The 20359-nt window shown below is 34.0% G+C and overlaps 1 protein-coding gene across 4 annotated transcripts in view; it reads right to left on the bottom strand.

Annotated features, from left to right (window-relative positions):
* CARMIL1 (capping protein regulator and myosin 1 linker 1) overlaps positions 1–20359 on the bottom strand; it is a 395350-nt gene that overhangs the window by 81401 nt on the left and 293590 nt on the right. For all 4 annotated transcript variants that reach the window (XM_001366559.5, XM_007487849.3, XM_007487850.3 and 1 more), the window contains exons 18-24: positions 19139–19220; positions 18328–18427; positions 18167–18221; positions 11627–11799; positions 9296–9364; positions 5152–5245; positions 1819–1917 (exon numbers count right to left, since the gene is read on the bottom strand). In XM_001366559.5, the coding sequence (XP_001366596.1) occupies positions 1819–1917; positions 5152–5245; positions 9296–9364; positions 11627–11799; positions 18167–18221; positions 18328–18427; positions 19139–19220 (672 nt within the window). The remainder of the gene's footprint in view (positions 1–1818; positions 1918–5151; positions 5246–9295; positions 9365–11626; positions 11800–18166; positions 18222–18327; positions 18428–19138; positions 19221–20359) is intronic.

The following is a 20359-nucleotide window of genomic DNA, read 5'->3' as shown; positions in this document are numbered from 1 at the left end:
CCTCAAGTTCTTGCAGAGGTACATAAGTGTCACAAGTTGTACATATTCTTAGACTTTTTAAATGTACTTATCAATTATGCTTATTTTTCCTTTTTTTCTATTTTTGTCTTAAAAAAACTACTTATTCTCATTGTTATATGGGCTGGCTCTCAGAGAAGAGCTAGAGAGATCAGAGAAAACTATAGTAATGTAAAACACAAAAGACAATAATAAACACTTATTTGAAAAAACATAAAAATGATAAATGCCACATTCAGATGAGGTCAGTATATTATTAGTTTTACTTAACTGTTTTTATAGGAGACTATTCATGAAGTGGGATTAATTTATCAACATTTTCAAGGTAAAAAAAATAAACTTTTTAGAAAGAGTGATTTTCATTGCTAAGGTGCAAAGAGCATTGTGTCCAGAGTCAGAAGACTTGGTTCAAAAATCTACTTTAACCTTGACTCTTATGTGATTTTGGATGCATTATTTAATGTCTCTGGACCTCAGTTTCTTAATCTAAAAAATAAGATTGGACAAGATGGTCTTTAAAGTCTCTTCTAGCTCTAGATTCATGATTCTGAGATTCTCAGTTGTATTTTTAATTTTTATAATCTTCATATATAAGTCAAGACAATAAATAATTTATTAAACGTCTACTAATGTGCCAGACATAGTGTTAAACAAAACACTAAGAATAACAGATGGCTAGATTGAATAGAGTATTGAGACTGGAGTCAGGAAGACCTGAAGTTAAATCTAGTACCATACACTTACTACCTATACAACCCTGGAAAAAAAAATCACTCAACCTTTGTCTTAATCTAATGGAGATGGCAAAATGCTCCAGTAGCTTTGCCAAGAAAACCCCATGGTGTAGTCCATGGGGTCACCAAGAATAGGACATATCTGAAAGACTGAACAAGAATAACAGTATCATGTGCCAGACATGGTGCTCAATACTAAAGAAAAAAAAAGAAGGTAAATTCTCCAGGAGCTTACAACCCATAATGGGGGAGATTATTAGGCAAACAACTATCTACAAACAAGATATATACAAGATAAAATGGTAATAATGGCAGAGAGAAGGCAATGGCATTGAGGGTAATCAGAAAGGTAGTACCAGAGCTAAGATGGGGATGAGAAGAAAGAGCATTCCAGAAATGGGTAGAGTTTGTAAAAAATGTGCAATGTTTAGAGATGGAATATGTTAAATTAGAAATAGCAAAGAGGCCATTGCCATTGAATCCTAGAATACAAGGGAAAGAGCCAAATGTAAGAAGAGAGAAAATATAGGAAGGAGCAAAGTTATGAAGGACTTTAAAAACTAAATGAAAGATTTAAATTTTGATCCTGGAGTTAATAGGGAGCCAATGGTGTTTACTGAATGGGGTAGTAGGAAGGGTGGGCATGATGTGGTTGGACTTCTGTATTGGGAAGATCAACTTGATAGACTAGAGTGGCGACAAATTTAAAGCAGGAGAACAACCTGTAACCTATTGCAATAGTCTAGACATGAAGTGATAAGGGTCCACACCAGGGTAATAATATCAGAGAATAGAATACAGGATAAATTGAGCAGATTGCTGATGATCTTTAAATGTATAAATCATTAACATGGGTGGTAACAGTGTTGACCTGTTCTTCCACCATAATTTTACCTTTAATAATTTCTTTTATTTCTTCTTTACAAAAAGGGAAGAAAACCTTTCCCCTCTGTTATTCTACAGAAGAAGCAAGCAAAGAAAATCCTTTTATCTGTAGTGAAGAGATTAAATAATGCTGAACAGAGACAACATGAGCAGTTCTTACTCAAGACTAAGGTTCTCATACCTGCTGTGTGGTGCTGGTGACAATGCCCTGTTGTAGTCGATAGGCTTGCTCCTGGAGATATTTTCTTGTTTCATGATTCCGAAGCAAATAGTTTTCTATCTGAAAGTGAAACAAAGGTGATTGTCAGAAATGTCATTCAGTTCAATGGGACCCCAAACCAAGTTTATAAAAGATCTTTGCTGAACTTGAAACCCATGCCTTGACTCAACAACAACAAAAAGGTGGGGGAGGACTATTATAATGATTTAGAACTATTTAGTCAAAAATTCAGCTTGAGAAGACATGAAGTCTCTTTTTGATAAGATTCAATATTTGACAGGAAGAAGGCAATGTTTAATTGCCTGTAGGGTTACATATCTAATTGAGGAATTCCCATCTTTTCTTTCCTTATTCTCACAAACATACGTGCACACTTTCATACATGTTTAACTACAAAAGGCTTTAGGAAAAAAAAGAATTTAAGATGAGGACACTCCATAGTATAACCCAAAGGCAGGACCATGAGCTCTTGATAAGCATTTTCTAGAGGAAAAGAGTAAAATCAAAAGAGTTGTATAATTAGAAATATAACATAAGAATGAAAATGGCAATACTAATAATAGTGACATTTGTACAGAGTTTTAAAGCTTCTAAAATACTTAAGACCCATCATATTTGAGGCTCACAACAATTCTATGAGGAGGTACAATTGTTATTATTATAGCATTTTACAGATAAGACTAAAAGGGAGTGATCTCTGGTGACACATGATACTAAGAGTCAGAAATGGGATTTGGGGCCAGGTCTTACTGACTCTCAGTTCTTTAGTCCCATACACTAACCAGTAGCACATCAGAGGGTCTCTTGATTAATAAATGCTGGGAAATATTCATAACGATTGAACAAACCTCAGTTTCTCTGCAATAAATCTGAATTTTCTGCCATAACATTAATATTATATTGTTCAGCTAGCAAAGGAATGTATTTGTGTGGGAGATGAAAGATCTTCGAGTTGTGTAGATATTTGTATTTCCTAGACAACCTCCTATGATATAAATGAGAAGAGAACTTTAATAAACCCCATTGAGTAGATTAAATCATTTAAAAACTACATATGTGCCTCTAATAGCTCATTCAAAAGAAATTTTTCCAGTTGATAATTGGAACTGATTGATAATGATGAATGTTTGGGTAAGTTTTATCTGAGATGGGCAAGTTGCACCATCTGGTTTTTATACCATTTAACCATTTTTATTTTTTAATTTGCTGCTACTTCCTCATTTAGAACCTACAATAACTGGGAGCCTTTAAGTGTTTTTGTGATTTTCATCTTAGTTTTCCATATGCTAAAATGACTACTTAATATCAATTAGTTGCAATTAAAATGAAGATGATCATTAGCATAAGCCCTGGAAATGCAAAAGGAGAACAAAATGTATCGTCACAAAAGAAATGGAGAAATCATAAAAATCCCAACGTCTACAAAAAGGAAATTAAGCATCATTAAATGCTATTGCATTACATTACATTATGGTTCTCTTAATGCTTCAATGATAAGTCCTGTCTTTCCAAGGTCATATTATTAACAATGGAAAATGTTTGCTCCATAAAGATTCTCACATTAAAATATTCTAGCCTAAGTACAAAGTGAAAAATAGGCTCAAGTCCTTTCCTTATGTTGTCTGTTCTGCCCCATTTTGCTTCTAAGAACAAGGGTCCAGAGTTTATTCTATCAGGGGGCTGGACTTATTGCTCTAATTGTTGAGATCTTATCATCTTTTGAAAGGTGCCTTGAGTCTACGATCACTCCACAGATGGAAGACTGTTACTTTGTAGGTTAAACAGGGCAGGAATGATCTAGAACATTAAAAGTAAAGCTCCTTTTGGGCAGCCAGTTCAAGAAAGAAGGATAATAACCCTTTTCAAACAGTTCTGTCATCTACAAATGCACACACCGTCATCAAAGGGATCAGTACTGGAGATGCCATGGCAAACTTCCAGGTCAGACTCTTGAAGTATATGTGTAACGTCAGTGACAGTACATTTAAATGTCTTAGCCTTTGAGAAAAGAAAGCTTACTTAAGGTTCAGTAGTAAGGGGAAATGTCCAAGACCATACCTCTCATGTATCCCTGACTGCAGGGGGTGCTCTGAGATCTTTCTCTGTAGTTAGTGCTGAATAATGCACCGAGTGCTTCACAATTTTAAAAGAAAAGGTAACGAGGGGCAGAGATTGGGTGGGTGGGTGGGGTGTCCTGGAGTAATAGAAAGAATCCACAAGCGAGCTGCTTGTTGACTTGATTTAAATCAATCACATTTCTGTTTTTTCTTTAAGCTGATAAATGTGGGAGCAAGATTACATACTGATCGATTGTTTCCATTAAGACAATAAAATAATTCTTATGAAAAGACAAAATATTCATATTTCTCCAACCAGTTGAGGATAATGCATCAAACTAAAGGCAAGCTATATGAGTATAAATTCCCCAATTCTCCCATGATAAAAATGATTTTTTTTCCTCCTCAAGCCTTGAGTAATAACTTATTATTGATGGATTTATTACTTTCTCTTGTATTTATCACAGAATATTTAGTGTATGGTTATTTTTCTTGGGCTTATATCCTCCTATTTGCCTCCAAATCCAAGAAGGCAGGAGTCAGACCATATATAATTTTGCTTCCTCAATATCAAGTACTTTGAGCAATGTAGGTACTTAATAATTATTAAACATAATTACTGTTAAAAGTTGAACACCAAGAAACTCTTGAGGCTATATGCTGTCGAATATTTATTAATAAACACTTGCTAAAACAAATTTACCTCCTAATGGTCACAAAGGGATGAAATGATTCATCCACAATGAACTGCACATTTCATTTCATAGTCACACACTCTTTCTAGGAATTTGTATGAATGAAAAAAACTAAAGTTTTTATCTCTGATGCATGATTGGTATCTTTGGTTACCATTACTTCATCAATATTCAATGATACACTAATGATACACTTTTTCGATGACCATAGTAGCCTTCTTTTAGCCATGTTTTGTGATTGTAATAACCACGAGGAAATATAGATACATATAACACTCTTATGACATGAATTCACTGTCAGACGATTTCTATCTTAAGTTCTCACTCCCAAAATCTATCATGCTGGGAAAGCCACTTACCTTCTCTGTTTCCTTTTCCATCTTGGAAATAGTAATGATGCTAGATGCTACCTATGTTGATCACCTCCAAAAAACACACCAAGGAAAGTACTTTGTGAACCCTGAAGTATGATTTAAATGCGAGGAACTATAATAATTATTTTCATTAATTCTTTTTCTAAGAAAGAAACATTTATGCAATACCTTTTGCAGTGCCTCCTCTGTCTTTTCAGGGTTAGTCTTAAGTGCTTGGGAAGCATCATACATGGGAATGGGCATAAACCTCAAAGTATAATTCCTAAAAGTAAAAGGACAAATGTATAATCACAAAATAAACTCCTGGCATATTAATGAATCAATTGCTTTTAAAGAATGCTACTCATTAGTAAGCAAAACAAGCAAAACCATTGCAGGCTAAAAATCTACTTTAGACTCTTGGGCCAAAGGCAAATATTTTCTAGGAGCTGCACATGTAATACCATTTTTTGAATGTACCAATAAATATAAGTTGTTTATCTGACTTTATAGCAATCAACATTTCTTTTCCAAATTTGTTCTCTATCATATAAGTAGAACTTTCAGATTTGGAATATTGTTCTGAAGTTTGGGATAGTCAAATCAAGCCTGAAAGACATTCCTATTAGACTTTCAGACACAAGTTCTGAAAAAAGTATTGAATTTGTTGGTATTAACCATTGTAATGACTAGTCAAAAGTCAAATTTCAAACTGGTAAACATGAAATAGCCAAGTGAGAAAGGAAGTAATCAGAAAGACTGTGGCACAGTGGAAAAAATTCTGGAGAAAGTCAGAAATCCTAAAACACCCTTGCCATTGATAATCTATGGCATACTGGATTGGACAAGTTATTTCACCTCAGGGGACCTCATTTTTCTCATTTGGAAAAAAAAAGTGGGTAGAATTAGATGATTCTAAGGTTCCTCTCCCTTGCTCTAAAATTTTGACTAGTTAGAAAAAAAAATTGCTTGACCAGTACTGAAATTTAAGCTACCTTTTAAAGAACACTGTGAACCTATATCCAGTATACTTTGTCACTTTTTGTTTCCATGACTCTTTTTAGTGTGGTTTCATGCTTGCCACTGGGTTCAGTATGAGATGATTACCTCTAATCTGAGAGTGATCATGCTAATGACTTTTAGGCTGATAAAAACAGGTGGCAAAATGCAGTTAGTCTGTTTTTTTTTTCCCCCATATGATGTAGGTAGAGTTAGTTAGTTAGTTTTGGAGGCTATATTTTAATTTAGTTAAAGATGAGAAAAATGTAAAGATTTTTTAGGTAAAATTTCAAAAAAGGCAGCAAAATTCATCCATGGCTTTGTTCCGAGACATTAGAATGGGATTGTTTATCACTTAGAGAGGCTATTTAAAAGCAGGGAGATGATGTCACCCTCTTCTCAAAATGCCCAGAAACATATCAATTAATTCACTTAGTTTTGGTTAAATTCCTATGGAAGATACTCCTCCATTTAAATGGATACTGGACACGGTAATATGGTGTACTCATATTTAACATAATATGTAAATGTATCTCGATTAGTTGGGTCATTGAGAAGCTCCAGGGCTATAACTGTACTCCTGTACTGTCTTCTCCTCAAACTATCTGCTATGTGATCTTGTGTGTGTGTGTGTGTGTGTGTACACTGTGTGATGAAGTCTTTCCATAACTCTTACCTGAGGAACAGTATCTTATTCTGAATGTTTATTTGCTACTGTAAAAAGTCCCTCTTCATTAGTACCATTTATCAGCCAAGTTCATTTTACATGAAGCTTCAGAGAGAAAGGGGAACCCAGTGGACATCCTTTATCATACTTAAATCAGTTCTATTAGAACAGTACATTTTCAACTAATTCCTAAAAGTAGATATTAATTAGGAAATGGTATTAGATAATGTAACATTATTACATTATGTTATGATATGATATAACAGATATTAAGATAAGGAGAATTGCAAGAAAAATACTACTGTGGTCTGTGTTGGTATGATTTAGTAAAAAAAAACAGGTAGAAAAAGCTAATCATATTCATTCATGAAGTTTTAAATTTTGTTTTGTATTTTAGCAAAATGCTTTCATTTAGCTTAAAATAATCAACCAAACAAAAATAGGAGACAATGTGTTTATTTTACAATCTTTGTGACTTTCTTCTCCCACATACAATTCTTTACATACCAACACAGTGGGTTTAAAACAAATGTTGTCAGCAAATGTTAGCGTCTAAACCCTGGGCTGATTCACCAAAGCTGGAAAAGTTTCAGAAACAGTCCTGGCACAATAATGTGTGTATGTCACCCCAAAACTAGCCTGGCTAAATGTGGATGGGCACATCACCAGAAGGCTGGCCATTAACTGATTTTTTCTTTTTTCAATCACTGCAATTCATGACAATTAACTACTAAGGCACAAAGGAGTTTTTAATCTCTTATCAATCTTATCAAAATGATAAGATACATATACCAAGAAAAGCCTGAAATATATTTTTATATCATGATACTAGAATGCCCTGTGACATTAAACTGACTTGGGAGTTTATAGTGCAAACAATTGGCTTGGCTCTTTACAATGAAATCTAGATGATAGTTGTATTTTAAGGATCCATAAAAGAGAAATCTCAAAATGTAAAAGTTGGGATTTTGTACTTTATGGTTGTTGTTTTTTTAAAAGCCTTTACCTTCTGTCTTAGAATCACTAAAAGTATAGGTTACAAGGCAGAAAGGCTAAGGGCTAGGCGATTGAAGTTAAGTGACTTGTCCAGAGTCACACAGCTAGGAAGTGTCTGAGGCCACATTTGAACTCAGATCCTCCCATTGTTAGGTCTGGCTCTCAATCAACTCGGCTACCTAGCTGTCCCCTGAACTCAGGTCTTCTTAACTCCAGGCCCAGTAGCTTATCTACTGTAGCATCTAGGCTACTAATCAGAGAGGAGACTCATTGATTTCTCCAGGTTAACATTTGGGAGAATGGAAAAAGAAGCAACTGACTTATGCCTATTGGTATAGAATGTTGAACCAAAACTATATGTGATATATTATGACATTTTTCTTGTTCAAGATTTTTCTACATGTTATTTCAGGTTGTCTTAGGGTAGACATGTCCAAGGGCACAGAGAACGATGACAGTTTAGATATTTCTCATGGCAAGAAATCCCTCAATTTAGAATAAAGTTAATAAAAATTGTTTCTGGTAGACTCAGACCTGCAAAGTAAAATACAATATTATTCCTCCTAAAAGAGTAAATTAATATCAGGTCCACTTTCATAATTTCTTCATTTTGTTTTGATTTATTCTCCCTCCAGTTCAGCACTAAACTTCACATTAAGCTTCTCAAAATGAGCAGAATAGTTTTGCTAGAGAAGGAGGTCACAAATATTTTACACTATTACTGTGTCTAGGAATGTCACATCATGCCTTATTATCTTAGTATCCAGTATTATGGATGAGTTAGAAGGCTAGAATGATATGGTACTTTAGAGGTCACACAATCCAAGCCCCAACCTGAAGCATAAATACACTTTAATACACTATACTTTTGAAATCTCATCTAAAAAAGGAAAAGAGAGTACCCCAAATGAGGGGGGTAGCGCCTAATAGCACACTCAGGTATAAATTGCATGCACCCTATTAGGAAGATGAAGGAACTGTGAAATTATTCTCCACTAACTTCTGGGAAGTCTTTCTCATTCCAAATGGAACCTTACCTTATCAATTGTGGGGAAGGGAAAAGAAAATAAGCATTTATTGAGGACCTACTAGATACCAGGCACTGAGTTAATAAGCATTTACAAATATCTGCTTTGATCCTCACAAAAAACCTGGGAGGTAAGTGCTAGCCTGGTTTTCATTTTGTAGATGAGGAAACTGAGGCAGACAGAGAGCTTAAACAACTTTCAGGGCGACACAGCTATTAAGTTTCAGAGGCTGGATTTGAACTCAAGTCTTCCAGACTCCAGTTTCTACGCTCTAACTGACCACAGTGCCATTAGCTTTCTTACATTTACAAGGTACTTTGATGTTTTCCTAGTGTTTTTATATACACGAAATAATTTAGTAGCCACAGCAATATCACAACGTAGGGAAGAAAGGCGGTTTAGATTGGGAGAATGGAGATTTAAAGACTTGTTCAAAGCCTTACAGCTATCAGATACTTGAGATGAGACAGACCCAAATCTTCTGATTCCCAAACCAAATTCTCTCTCTTTCTTCTATAAAGGAAAACACTGACAGCTATCAAGGAAAAGTAAGGGCACTTTGCTTGGTTATTCTTTTGCCCCCAAATGGAAACTTTTTGTTCTGTTTTGTTTTTTTAGAAAAGAACCTTTATCTAAAACTTACTTCTCCATAGCAACAGCTATATCCTGGAAACCTTGTGCAGTGATGTTGTTCTTGTCCCAGATGACAGTTCTGTTTGAGAAAACAAATTACATAAATGGCCATAAGCATTTGAGAGAAAGAATTTTCCATTCCTAAATACACTCTAAATTCCTTGGACAGTGATGTCATGAGACACGGGACTGGTGTTGATCTTATGTTTGAACAAAAAAAGGTGATAAAGAATGTTGGTTTTCCTTTTATATCACTTTAATATCATATCTACCCTGAGAATGCATATAGAAGTTGAGAAGAAAAAAAAAGATAATGTGACTTAAAAGCATCAACATGCTCATTAAGAGAAAAAGCAACAGTAAAAAGGTATAACTTGAATTGCTGTAGACGAGAAACTCTAGACACTGACATTTCTAACATCTCCAAAATATATTTTTCAATCTTGTACTCTTTGACCAACATTGAGGCTATCCAGAATTAGACATAAAAGAGCCTAGAAAACAACATAAAGTTTTAGGTGTTGAGATTCCATCTTTTCTAGGGAACTAACATATAACCTTATTTCATATACTGTTGGGGTTTTTTTGTTATCATTTAGTCATTTCAGTTGTGTTCAACTCTTTATGACCCCATATAGGATTTTCATTGCAAAGATGGTGGTTTGCCATTGCTTTCTCTAGCTCATTTTATAGATGAGGAACAGAGGGAAAGTGACTTGCCCAGGGTCACACAGCTACTGTCTGAGGCCACATTCTAATTCTGGACTTCCTAATTCTAGACCCAGGGCTCTATTAATTTCATAAATTGTATAAATTGCCCAAATGACTCATGATATTTGGATGAATAATCATAAGAGATGGAAATTATTTGTTCTCTAGTAAATGAATTTATTTTATTTATTTTTTAACTCAAAGTATAGAATTAGCATAAAGTTGTACTTAAATGTAGTCTTTGTGTGTTTCAGGGCTTTTTTTTTAAGGGCTTAGATATTTACCCTGATGCATGAAGTACCACTTGTTTTTTCCAAAGGATATCTTCCTATCTCATACATTCTTTTGTTTTCCTAACACTGATGGCATTCTTTTACTTTAATACTACCCTTCAAAAAAGTTTCTGTAGTTTTTGGCTTCTTATAAAGGAAGTTGGGGGAATCAATGAAAGGGTTAAGGGACAATATGGCTTAATATTTACTTAAATGGAATTTTCAGCACTCCCTCCAATCAATGCTCCCTTTCTCCTATGCCTTAAAAAACTTTATGTTCCTTTGGGTAGAACTATGTTCATGCAAGATTAATGCTGAGAATTTATAAATATTTAGGTTTCTAACAATTACCTTTCCCTAATCTTACCTTGTCCTTGAATCAATGCATTGTGATCCAAATTTATTACATTTTTACAATGGAAGAAAATAAAGCTGCCTATACTAATATGTATTTCCAGGAAAGTAACGACCCAATTCTTCATGGCTAACACTTCTCTGTTGTCTTCAATGACAGATGTCTAGAAACATCTTTATTTTGCTTCTTATTACCTTTACTCATTCATTTAATTTCAAGAAGATACCTAATTTCAAGCAACTACATATACATATACATAGCAGCCCCAAAGTCTAGGTGCACATTTAAGCTTGTATATATTATATCTGTGGGTGCATGCATGTGATTAAACACATACATATGCAGTTAGGATTTCACACACGATGGTCTATTTAAGATGTGGGTCTGTCTAAAATGTGATTTCCAGAAATTATTGCACTAAGAAGCAAGTATGATAGGACTAGTACTTATCAATGCTTTCTCATTTCTACCTTTAAGAGGGGATTTTTTTTATTAAAAGGAGATAAATGATCCTATGCTCTGATTGGCTTCTCTAACCTTGATATAGCTCCCAAGTCATCTAAGGGCACCTGCAATCTGGGTCTCTCCAACTTTTTTAATTTTTGAAAACTATTCAGTCAGGTACTCTGACCTGGTACCCTGCCCTGCTGACCAGATGGGTTTCCAGATGGTGATGAGAGTGATAATAACCAGAGAAGCTCTAGTTGTATTCATTTCCTTGCTGTGTTGGGGCAAAGTTAACTTCCTCTTGTTCAGTGATTTCTAAGTGCTTCATCTTGTCTCAATATTGAAGTAGGAGAGTGTATGTAGATGTTAGACTCACCTCTAGATAGCAGGTAATATAGAGATTCTGCCAAAAGACCAGTGGAAGGAACCCTTCCACCATCTGAATAAAGCAATCACTATCCCAGTGGGTAAGCCTAGACAAGAGATGCCGATTTGAAACATCTCACAATTCCATTTAGAGAATTAAAACACTCCAGGGCAGTATTTTTCCCTATACCTGAGCTTAGTGTTGATCTGTAGGGCTTTTGCCAACATCTTTGCTCCCATGTCTCCCATTCCATTCCCACTGATGTCCACTTTGGTTAGAGAAGTGTTGCTGCCCAGAGCATTGATGATGATGGTTACGTCTGTTTTGAGTTTGGAGTCTGCAAGGGATAAGGACTGCAAAGGCTGTAGATTGAACAACACAGACAAGTCACAGTAATTTCCTTGACTTTGTAATTATTTTCAGTAAGACATATCAAATGAAAGTAGGAAAGAACTTATTAAATTTCAAGATGGATCTTCTTTAGTGTTGTTAAAAAGAAAAGAGAGAATTGAATAACTGAATTTGAATTCTGGATTCAGAATGTCTCTTAGTAACCCTTATTCAATTCCTAGTGCCAGTCAAGCAACATATCTCAGATGAACATGTATTGGATTACCAAAAAATGATTCAAGTATGAGAAATGGAGTAAAAGACATAATTTAAAATCTGGGTACCAGAAAAGAGAAAACATAAATTGTTACTACTACTAAAAATATTCAACTCTACTAAAAACTGAAGGGAGAAACAAATGAAGAAAATTTGGGGATACCATCTCATACATACAATTTGGCAAAAATAATTAAGAACTATTAAATCCTAGTGCTGACAGGGTTATCAAGGAACAAATCCAATCATTTGTTGCCACTGGAATGACAAACTTGCAGAATTTTTTTCTGGTAAAAATTATAGTAACTAGTAAAAGTTACAGAGATAAACATAGCTTTGACCCAACAATTCCAATGCTGGAAAGATGCCCTGAAAGTGTTAGCAAAAGCAACAACAACAAAAAAACCCTCTCTCTTCAAAGATTTCATAATAGCAATAATATGTGATCACAAAAAATAAAAAACAACAACACTGGAAACAACCTAAATTTCCAAGAGTAAAGGAATTGATAAATAAATTACAATGTATTAATAATATAATGGAATGGTTCAATATAGTTTAATTATTTGCCCTAAGTCACACAGCTAGTAAGTGTCTGAAGCCAGATTGAACTCAGGTCTTCCTGATTCCAGGTCCAGCCCTCCATCTACTGAGCCATCTAGCTGCCTCCCAACAACAAAAACAACAATAATTCACTACAATTACTACCATATACAAGTAAAAAAGCAAATGTGAAGACACAAACAAAATCTTAATAAGGACTGAAATAAATGAATAAAAAATTGTCAGGCTTCATTCATTAACCTTAAAGTAAGTAAAATGTAAATATTTAGAAGGCAAGTTAGTATTTAATGTTGTTTGTAATGAAACATTAAAGAAAAAAAATCTCAAAGAAATAGAAGGGAGTCAGTCACATATAGGGAATTATACAAACAAAAGGAGACAACTTTAGTATTTCACTGGTTCTTTCAAAATACCAGAAGAAAAAGGATGTTTCCAGTATAGTTGATTAGTTCTCCATGGGAGATTTATGATAAAATATAGGTAGGAGTTTTATAACATAGAAGAATCTGGGGAGAATATACAATAGAGTCAGCATAAAAATATAACAATAAGTGAGCCTTATCTCTTCTAAGAATAAATAATAATAGCTAGATTTTATATATAGCTTTAAAGATTACAAAGAGGACTTTACATATACAATCTAATTTAATACTCGTGACAGTCCAGTAAGACTTGTTGTTATTAACCCTGTGTTATCCCTAAATGAGGAAATGGAGGTTGACGGTTGTTAAGTGACTAATGGAAGGTCACAGTGCTAGTAAGTTTCTAAGGCACAATCTGATGTTGGATGTTTTCCAACCACTCCAACATTCTCACCACTGTACTGCAAAGCAGTTGACCTATAGGCCAGTGGGATTAGAGAGTGGTAGGGCAATAACATGTTAGTCACCAGTAGAGATGTAAGGAAAGAATCTCTGCAGTACTATTAATGGACAACCCCACAGAAGAAATTGTGCAGCAAAATTTTCTAATGTCTACCAAAAGCTAAACTTCTTTCTTTGTGTCTATCTTTATTCATATATAAGATAAAACCTATAGATAGTAAACAAACAAAAAGAAAAGACCAACATAAATCATGCATTTCTGAATCTCATCTAATTTTAATTCTGAAGCACACTCATGGAATATATATAATTCCAACAATAAAACCAGAAAAATGAATGAAAACATCAACTTGAGCTGAGTTGGAAAATTCCTTTACAAAAGTACACAAAAATAGCTTTGAAATAAGCTAAATTATCATCCAGTTGAGTAAGTCGACTAATACTCTTTGAAGTCAATGGCTGTATGATTCAAATTGTTTAAGAATTAAAAGTTTTGAGGGTATTGTTCTTGTAAAAAATTTCGACGTGGAGACATTCTACAATAAAAGCGAATAGTCTGTCTCATCCCTAAAGTCTTTCAACATGTCCAAAAGAGGAGCCTAACTTCCACCATTTTTAAGCCCCCACCCCACTGCCTCCCAATACATGAAGGGAGGTGGCAAAGCACAATGGACAAAGCTTTAGACTTGAAATTAGGAAGACTTGGGTTTAAATCTCACCTTAGAGATACTCAGTACAAATCATTTAAGTTATTTGAGCCTGCGACTAAAAGTGTAAAATGGTGATCATTAAGCAATCCCTAACCCACAGGAATGTTTTGAAGATCAACTAAGAATGTATGTAGAACACTTTGCAAATCATAAATTGCTACAGTCACATTAGTTCCTTCTATTTATTGATAGCATGACCCTAAAATATAACTTGTTATTTAGCATGAAATATAACCTCCATGGAAATATGATCTTTAGATGTCAAGGCTCTTAATGATTAATAATAGCTTGCATCTATATAACACTTTCAGGTATACAAAGCACTTTAGAAACAATATTTCATTTGATCTTTCCTACAAGGCTGAGAGGAAGATACTATTAGTATTCCCATTTTACAGATGAGAAAACTGAGGAAAACAGATTAATTGACTTGCCCAAGATCACACAACCTAGAAAGTATTTGAGATCAAATTTGAACTCAGGTCTTCCTGACTCTAAGCTAAGCATTCTATCAGTTAATACTACAGTTACCATGAAGAAATTAGGTATTTTACTATTTAATTATTGAAGTGGTATAGAACCAGATTCCATTCTGAGAGTCAATTTGAAGTCTTCCTATGAATTTGTACATCTTCACACCATACCTGAGAGATAATATACCCTGAGAATTCATTTTAGTTTAACCACTCGAGGTTCCCAAAGCCAAGTGGCTCCTCCTATCCAGATGTTTATGAGAATGAACACATTTCTCTCCCCAAAGAAGCTAATTGTGGAAATGTACTATGCTGGCAAAAGTGCTGAAGATCACCATTCATCTGCCAAATGGAACTTGTTTCTAAGAAATGCTTTTGCCATGAAGTATGTGTGCATTGAGGAAAATGACTCTCCCTGAGCAGCAGTCTATTTTACAGGATGGGAGTCAGGTAACGTGGCGAATCCTCCGAATTTTATAATTTTTTCCGACATCAAAATATCTGTGACTACAAAAAGTAATATTAGTTTTATACCATTATGAAAAATTTGAAATATGGGGAAAATAAATACTCGTCACATAATCAATTCCACAGCAGATGTGCCAGTTATCACACACATATGCTTACAACAATCATGGGTTTAGTGGGATTGACTGATTCAAAATTTCATTCAAAAGCTGTGCTCAAATAAAGAGAAAAAGATTAACCTTAAAATCTCTCAGGCTAAACAGGATAATTTAATATCTAAATGAAAACAAATGCACTGCTGTTTTCTTATTAGAAATCAACAATCACACCTTTGACCTTCCCATTAATCTCTTGTCACTGATGCTCCCCAAAATGAAATATTATAATTTCTTTTAAAGCTGGAAAACTGCTAATACTATAATCTGTCTAGTGGTAATTCTCTTTTGGTATTTGGAATAAAATATATATTAGTTAACACTTAAAGTAATAAACAAGGTCAATAATTCCAACAAAAATATCTAAATTATATACATATTTATAGGGTCATCTTTAAAAAACAAAATCTTAACGAATAATTCTGTTATTTCCAATCCAATCTATCTTTTAGATGATAACATTTTAAAAATCAGGATTTAATTATGTGTTTCTAAGTTAGACACATTCAGGTCCAATGGGGACAATATGATTTTAAAAATTTAAGTGTCTCAGACAAAAGTACTATTTTTCTGTCTTTTCCTTCCACCGTTTACTTATTGATTCTCTTCCAGTGGCTCTAAATTTAGGAGTATCAACCATAAGTAGAGATAAATATGGGCTATGTACACCAAATCACTACATCCAAATTTTTGATTGAAATGAACAGTAAGATGATATTGGGGGCAAAAAATGCTTCATGAACTAACAAAGAATAATCCCTTTAAAAACAACATTCCCCTGTAAAATGCAAATGAAGTGCTCATGTATATTTAAAACTACTTAAAAAACGACAACTCCATCAAACGAATCCAGATTTTCTTGCTGGTTGTATTTTTGTAGTAATAAGATGCACGTACTGATCATTTAAAGCATTCTATTCATTACTGATTCAGTAGTAGGGGGAAAAAGCAATATGTTAATTGCTTTTCTTATGAGTCATCCACTTTTCAATGACATGAAAGTAAAAAAAAATCTTTTAATTATAGGGTGCTGTTAGTAACAAGACTGTGTGTGCTTTAACATGATACAATTTTCTTTTAAATATCATACCTGCATTCTCCTCAAGACAGGTTTTAAATAATTGCTAATAGTTTCAGGATACATTTCAGGTGGAAGTAAAGAGAACTTTTAGAATCAGAAAATCAGATTAGGATTAAGTAAAACCTAACAATATATTACCTATTCTTTTTGTAAAATGTTAAATGTATATAGTTTAATGATTATTTTAGAATAGATATTAAATATTGCCTTTTCAAGCCTTAAAAAGCTATGGTAGTTCAGGTTACTTAGGATCTCCAAATCACTAAATATTAGTTAAGACAAAAATAAAGCTGATTGACAAAAGGGTCAATTAAATGTATAAAACTGAAGAGCTAGAAAATGCATGTTAGATGCCAAGGATATCTCTAGATTCAATAACAGGACATATTATTTGGATCAAGGCAGTCAGTTATACTAAAGTACTTTTAAATTCATTAAATAATAAATAAATCCCATTCTCTAAACTGCAGCTTGAAAATTAGATTAGTATAAGCCCTAAGAAGGCAAGTTGTATACAGAAACATGGAGGGATAAATCCTGCCTGATTTCCTATGCTAGTAGGAAGCCTCCCACAGTTGCCCAAGCTTGGAGCCACAGAATAGGGTGATGGGATGTTGGCAAGAACAAGAGAGAAAGTACTGAGTAGACAGAGAAATCCAGGAAATATTCTAATCCACAGTATTCTACCAGTCCCTTCTGCTTCCCACTAGTTTCCTTAGCCAATTTGAGAAGTACTTAAGAAAGCTTATTAGATGGCATTGCATGCCCATTTCTGGCTAACTTATGAATGATCTTACAGTTTGAACCAGGGTGTAACTTTGGAAGGATGTCAGATGGAATTTCCTTTTCTAGCCTAGCTCTGGGGAGCTAGACAGAAAACAAGCAAGATCCTTTTAAAATAAGTTATATTTATCCAGATTAAAAGAGGAAATCATAAACATGAACTTTCCAATTTGCTATGAAAAAACAAAAGGTGTTGATGAACATTGGGGAACTCCCCACATCCAGTTCATATGTGCATGGGTGTGCATACAACAGAGTTTAGTGGGAGTTTTAAAAAAACAATTATAATTAAAAAAAGTCATATTTAGTGTTCAAATGTGGACTATGGTAAGGAAGGGACTAAACTCGAAAGGATACAAAATACAGGTTGTGCTAAGAACCAAATTAAAAGGATTAAAAGGCAAGCTTTGGTCATGGTTCCTCCCACTATCCTCCCTCAATCTACTATAAGATCATTTTCTGTTCTGGTGTTCATGAAATCAAAGTACCATGTGAAGACATTTTAAATTTGATCATTTTCTCCAGAGGGAGTCTTAGTCAAAGACAACCAAAAGGAGACGAGTAGGTAGGATTTACCAAACATAATGACAAACTTAGGAAAATGTGGTTGGCTTTTTATGCTTCTTACAATTCTGCACAACTAAATGAAATTCAAATGAGTAATTTGATGTTTCCTGGCAAGAGCTAAGGTCCGAAGGCCATCTATTTGCAAAAGGCACAAAAACTGAATCTAGGGTTATTACTTGACCTTAAAGAAATAAGGTTAATGCAGAGAGGGGCCTAGGAGTCAAAATTCATTGACCTTTTGATCTATAAATGTAACTTTCCAGTAGCAATCAATGAATTAGGTCTATATAAAAATGAGGAAGTGAATTGTAGGTATATTTAATTTTTCTTACTAATTAAAACCATTACTATTCTTTAAGTATATGTCACATTTTCTAAAGTGTACACAAGAGCAGATTTATCTATATGCTCAGAGGTATTCAAAAGTACTTAGGGATTAGTCTGTGAGGAGAATAAAGTCAGAGACATAAATAAAAAGGTTTTAAAAATAATACTCACTGATTCTTCATCTTGAATCATCTGTACTAAGTTATCCAAAACAGGTGTAAGATTTCTAAAGAGATTTTTAAAATGGAGACAATTGAATCACATCAACAGCTTTATCAAGATTCGTTGCTTTATCAAGATCAAGTCATTTTGAAAAAAGAAAATACTCTTACTTGGATTTCATGTTATTAAAATTTTTGCCCAATGCCAGATGTTGTATTGATCTGTTCTTACTAAGCCATACTATTAGGGTAGAGAGGTCAGATTCCAATCCTATGAAGAAACAAGTTAAATTCAGAATCAAAAGAGATGGAAGGTTACTTTCAGATGGGCAAATTAAACCATTCATTCTCAAAGTGCTTTTTACTCTCCTTTCATTTTCTATTACTTCAGAGAGATAACCTCATTCTCTACAGTGATTCATCCCAATCTCTGACCTCACCATTGGCTATCTATATCCTTTAGTCAGCAGGAAATGGGGAGGAGACTGAGAGGAGAGCAGAAGCTTAGTCCCTTATCCTCACTAGGATAACCAGCAAGCCACCAAAACTGCCATCTCACTATTAGTTGAGGGAGATTTGTTTTTTTTTTTTTGTAAAGAGTTCATGCTAATGAAATCAATTCCTGAATAAAGTAATGGAGAACACAATTTCTGTCCTACCAAGAATAAACATGACAGTTCCAAATTTTCTGAAAGGAAGGAAAATGTTCACTCATCTCATTCCCATCATGTGGGTTTGGCCAGATATTTATTTCTGCAAGAGCTAAACATTTTTTCTGATTTTTTACATATACGCTGTTACTAAATTGGAAAAAAAAATGTCCCTAACTTAAGATAGTCAGACATTTCTACCTAGTAGGGTTTCTTGTTCAGACCACCTGGTTTTCTTCCTCTTATCTATCTCTTCTTACTCTAAGAAATTTTTTTTCTTTCATCTTTTCTTTCATCCCTCAACCACATCCCTTCTTCTGTTGTGTACTTACCATTGTCTGAAATGTCTAGGCTGGTGATGTTGTGTATTTCAGCAATGCAGCCTTCTAACACCTGGGCACCTCCTGATCTCAGCTAGAATACACACATACCAAACACAAACACAAAGAAAGACCTGTTACTAAAGTCTATAGATACTATAAGTAATAAGTCAAAACCTAAAAATAGTAGCACAGGTCTTAAAAGTAAACGTTTCCACCAAAGAAAAATGTGCAAAATCTTATAGGAATGACACTGAATAGCAAAAAAGGAACATGAGGTTAGTCATTATCACCTTGAAAAAATTCCCCTTCTTTTCCACTTCATCAGACCAGAGCCCCAAAACCAACAGAAAAAATATTTAGGAAAGCAAGTCTTTTCCCATTTCTACAACTAACCAAGGTAGTAGCAGTCAACGCATGGTAGCTTTCAATTTGACTTGAAGTTATGGTGAAATTTATAGCATAAAAGCTGCTCATTCAAATCATGTCAAAGAAACCAAATCAGGAAAAACAAAAGTTAGTCAATAAAAGATTTGGCCATTTCTTGGACTTTGGGGATGACTCATACCTAAACACATCTTGACAAGTGTATTATATACAAATGTATAAACACTTAAATGTGTATGATCACTGTGAAGTAGAGGAGTTCAGCCATGTTAGGATGAAGTAATATATCCAAGCTCTATGAGCTAAGAGAAAAAAAGAAAAGCCAAAACAATTTATTTAGTAAAATCACAAGATAGTTCTTTTATCACTGTGGAATTTCTCTTCAGAAGAGAGACTACTGAAATCTTTTTTAAAAATGAATACTTTAAAAAAACTTTATTTTTGTCTATTTCCTTTTGAAATATGGCTAACATGGAAATATGTTTCACAGATATGACTGATATCAACTTGCTTGCCTTCCCAAGGAAAGAGGAGGGAGAAAATTTGGAACTCAAAATTTTTAAGAATGAATTGTTAAAATGTTTTATAAGTATTTGGGAAATATTTAATGAAATAAAGAAAAACATATTTACAATATGAACAACATTTGGCAAAATTTAATCAGGTATGTTGAGTTATTTTGTTTAATTTGTTTTCTTTTCACATAATAACAACTAGTAAATTCAGTGGGGCTGGGATGAATTCCTATACCATTTGTTCAATTTTTTTTAAAAAAAAGAAAGAAGTATTAGAATACAAGACAGGGAATTTATAGAAGTAGTCTGGAGTCTTAGCTAGGCAAAAATC

The sequence above is a fragment of the Monodelphis domestica genome, chromosome 3, assembly GCF_027887165.1.
Source record: "Monodelphis domestica isolate mMonDom1 chromosome 3, mMonDom1.pri, whole genome shotgun sequence".
NCBI classification, from domain to species: domain Eukaryota; kingdom Metazoa; phylum Chordata; class Mammalia; order Didelphimorphia; family Didelphidae; genus Monodelphis; species Monodelphis domestica.
Note: the sequence above shows the minus strand (reverse complement) of the source record. Positions and strands in the feature narration are given on the sequence as shown.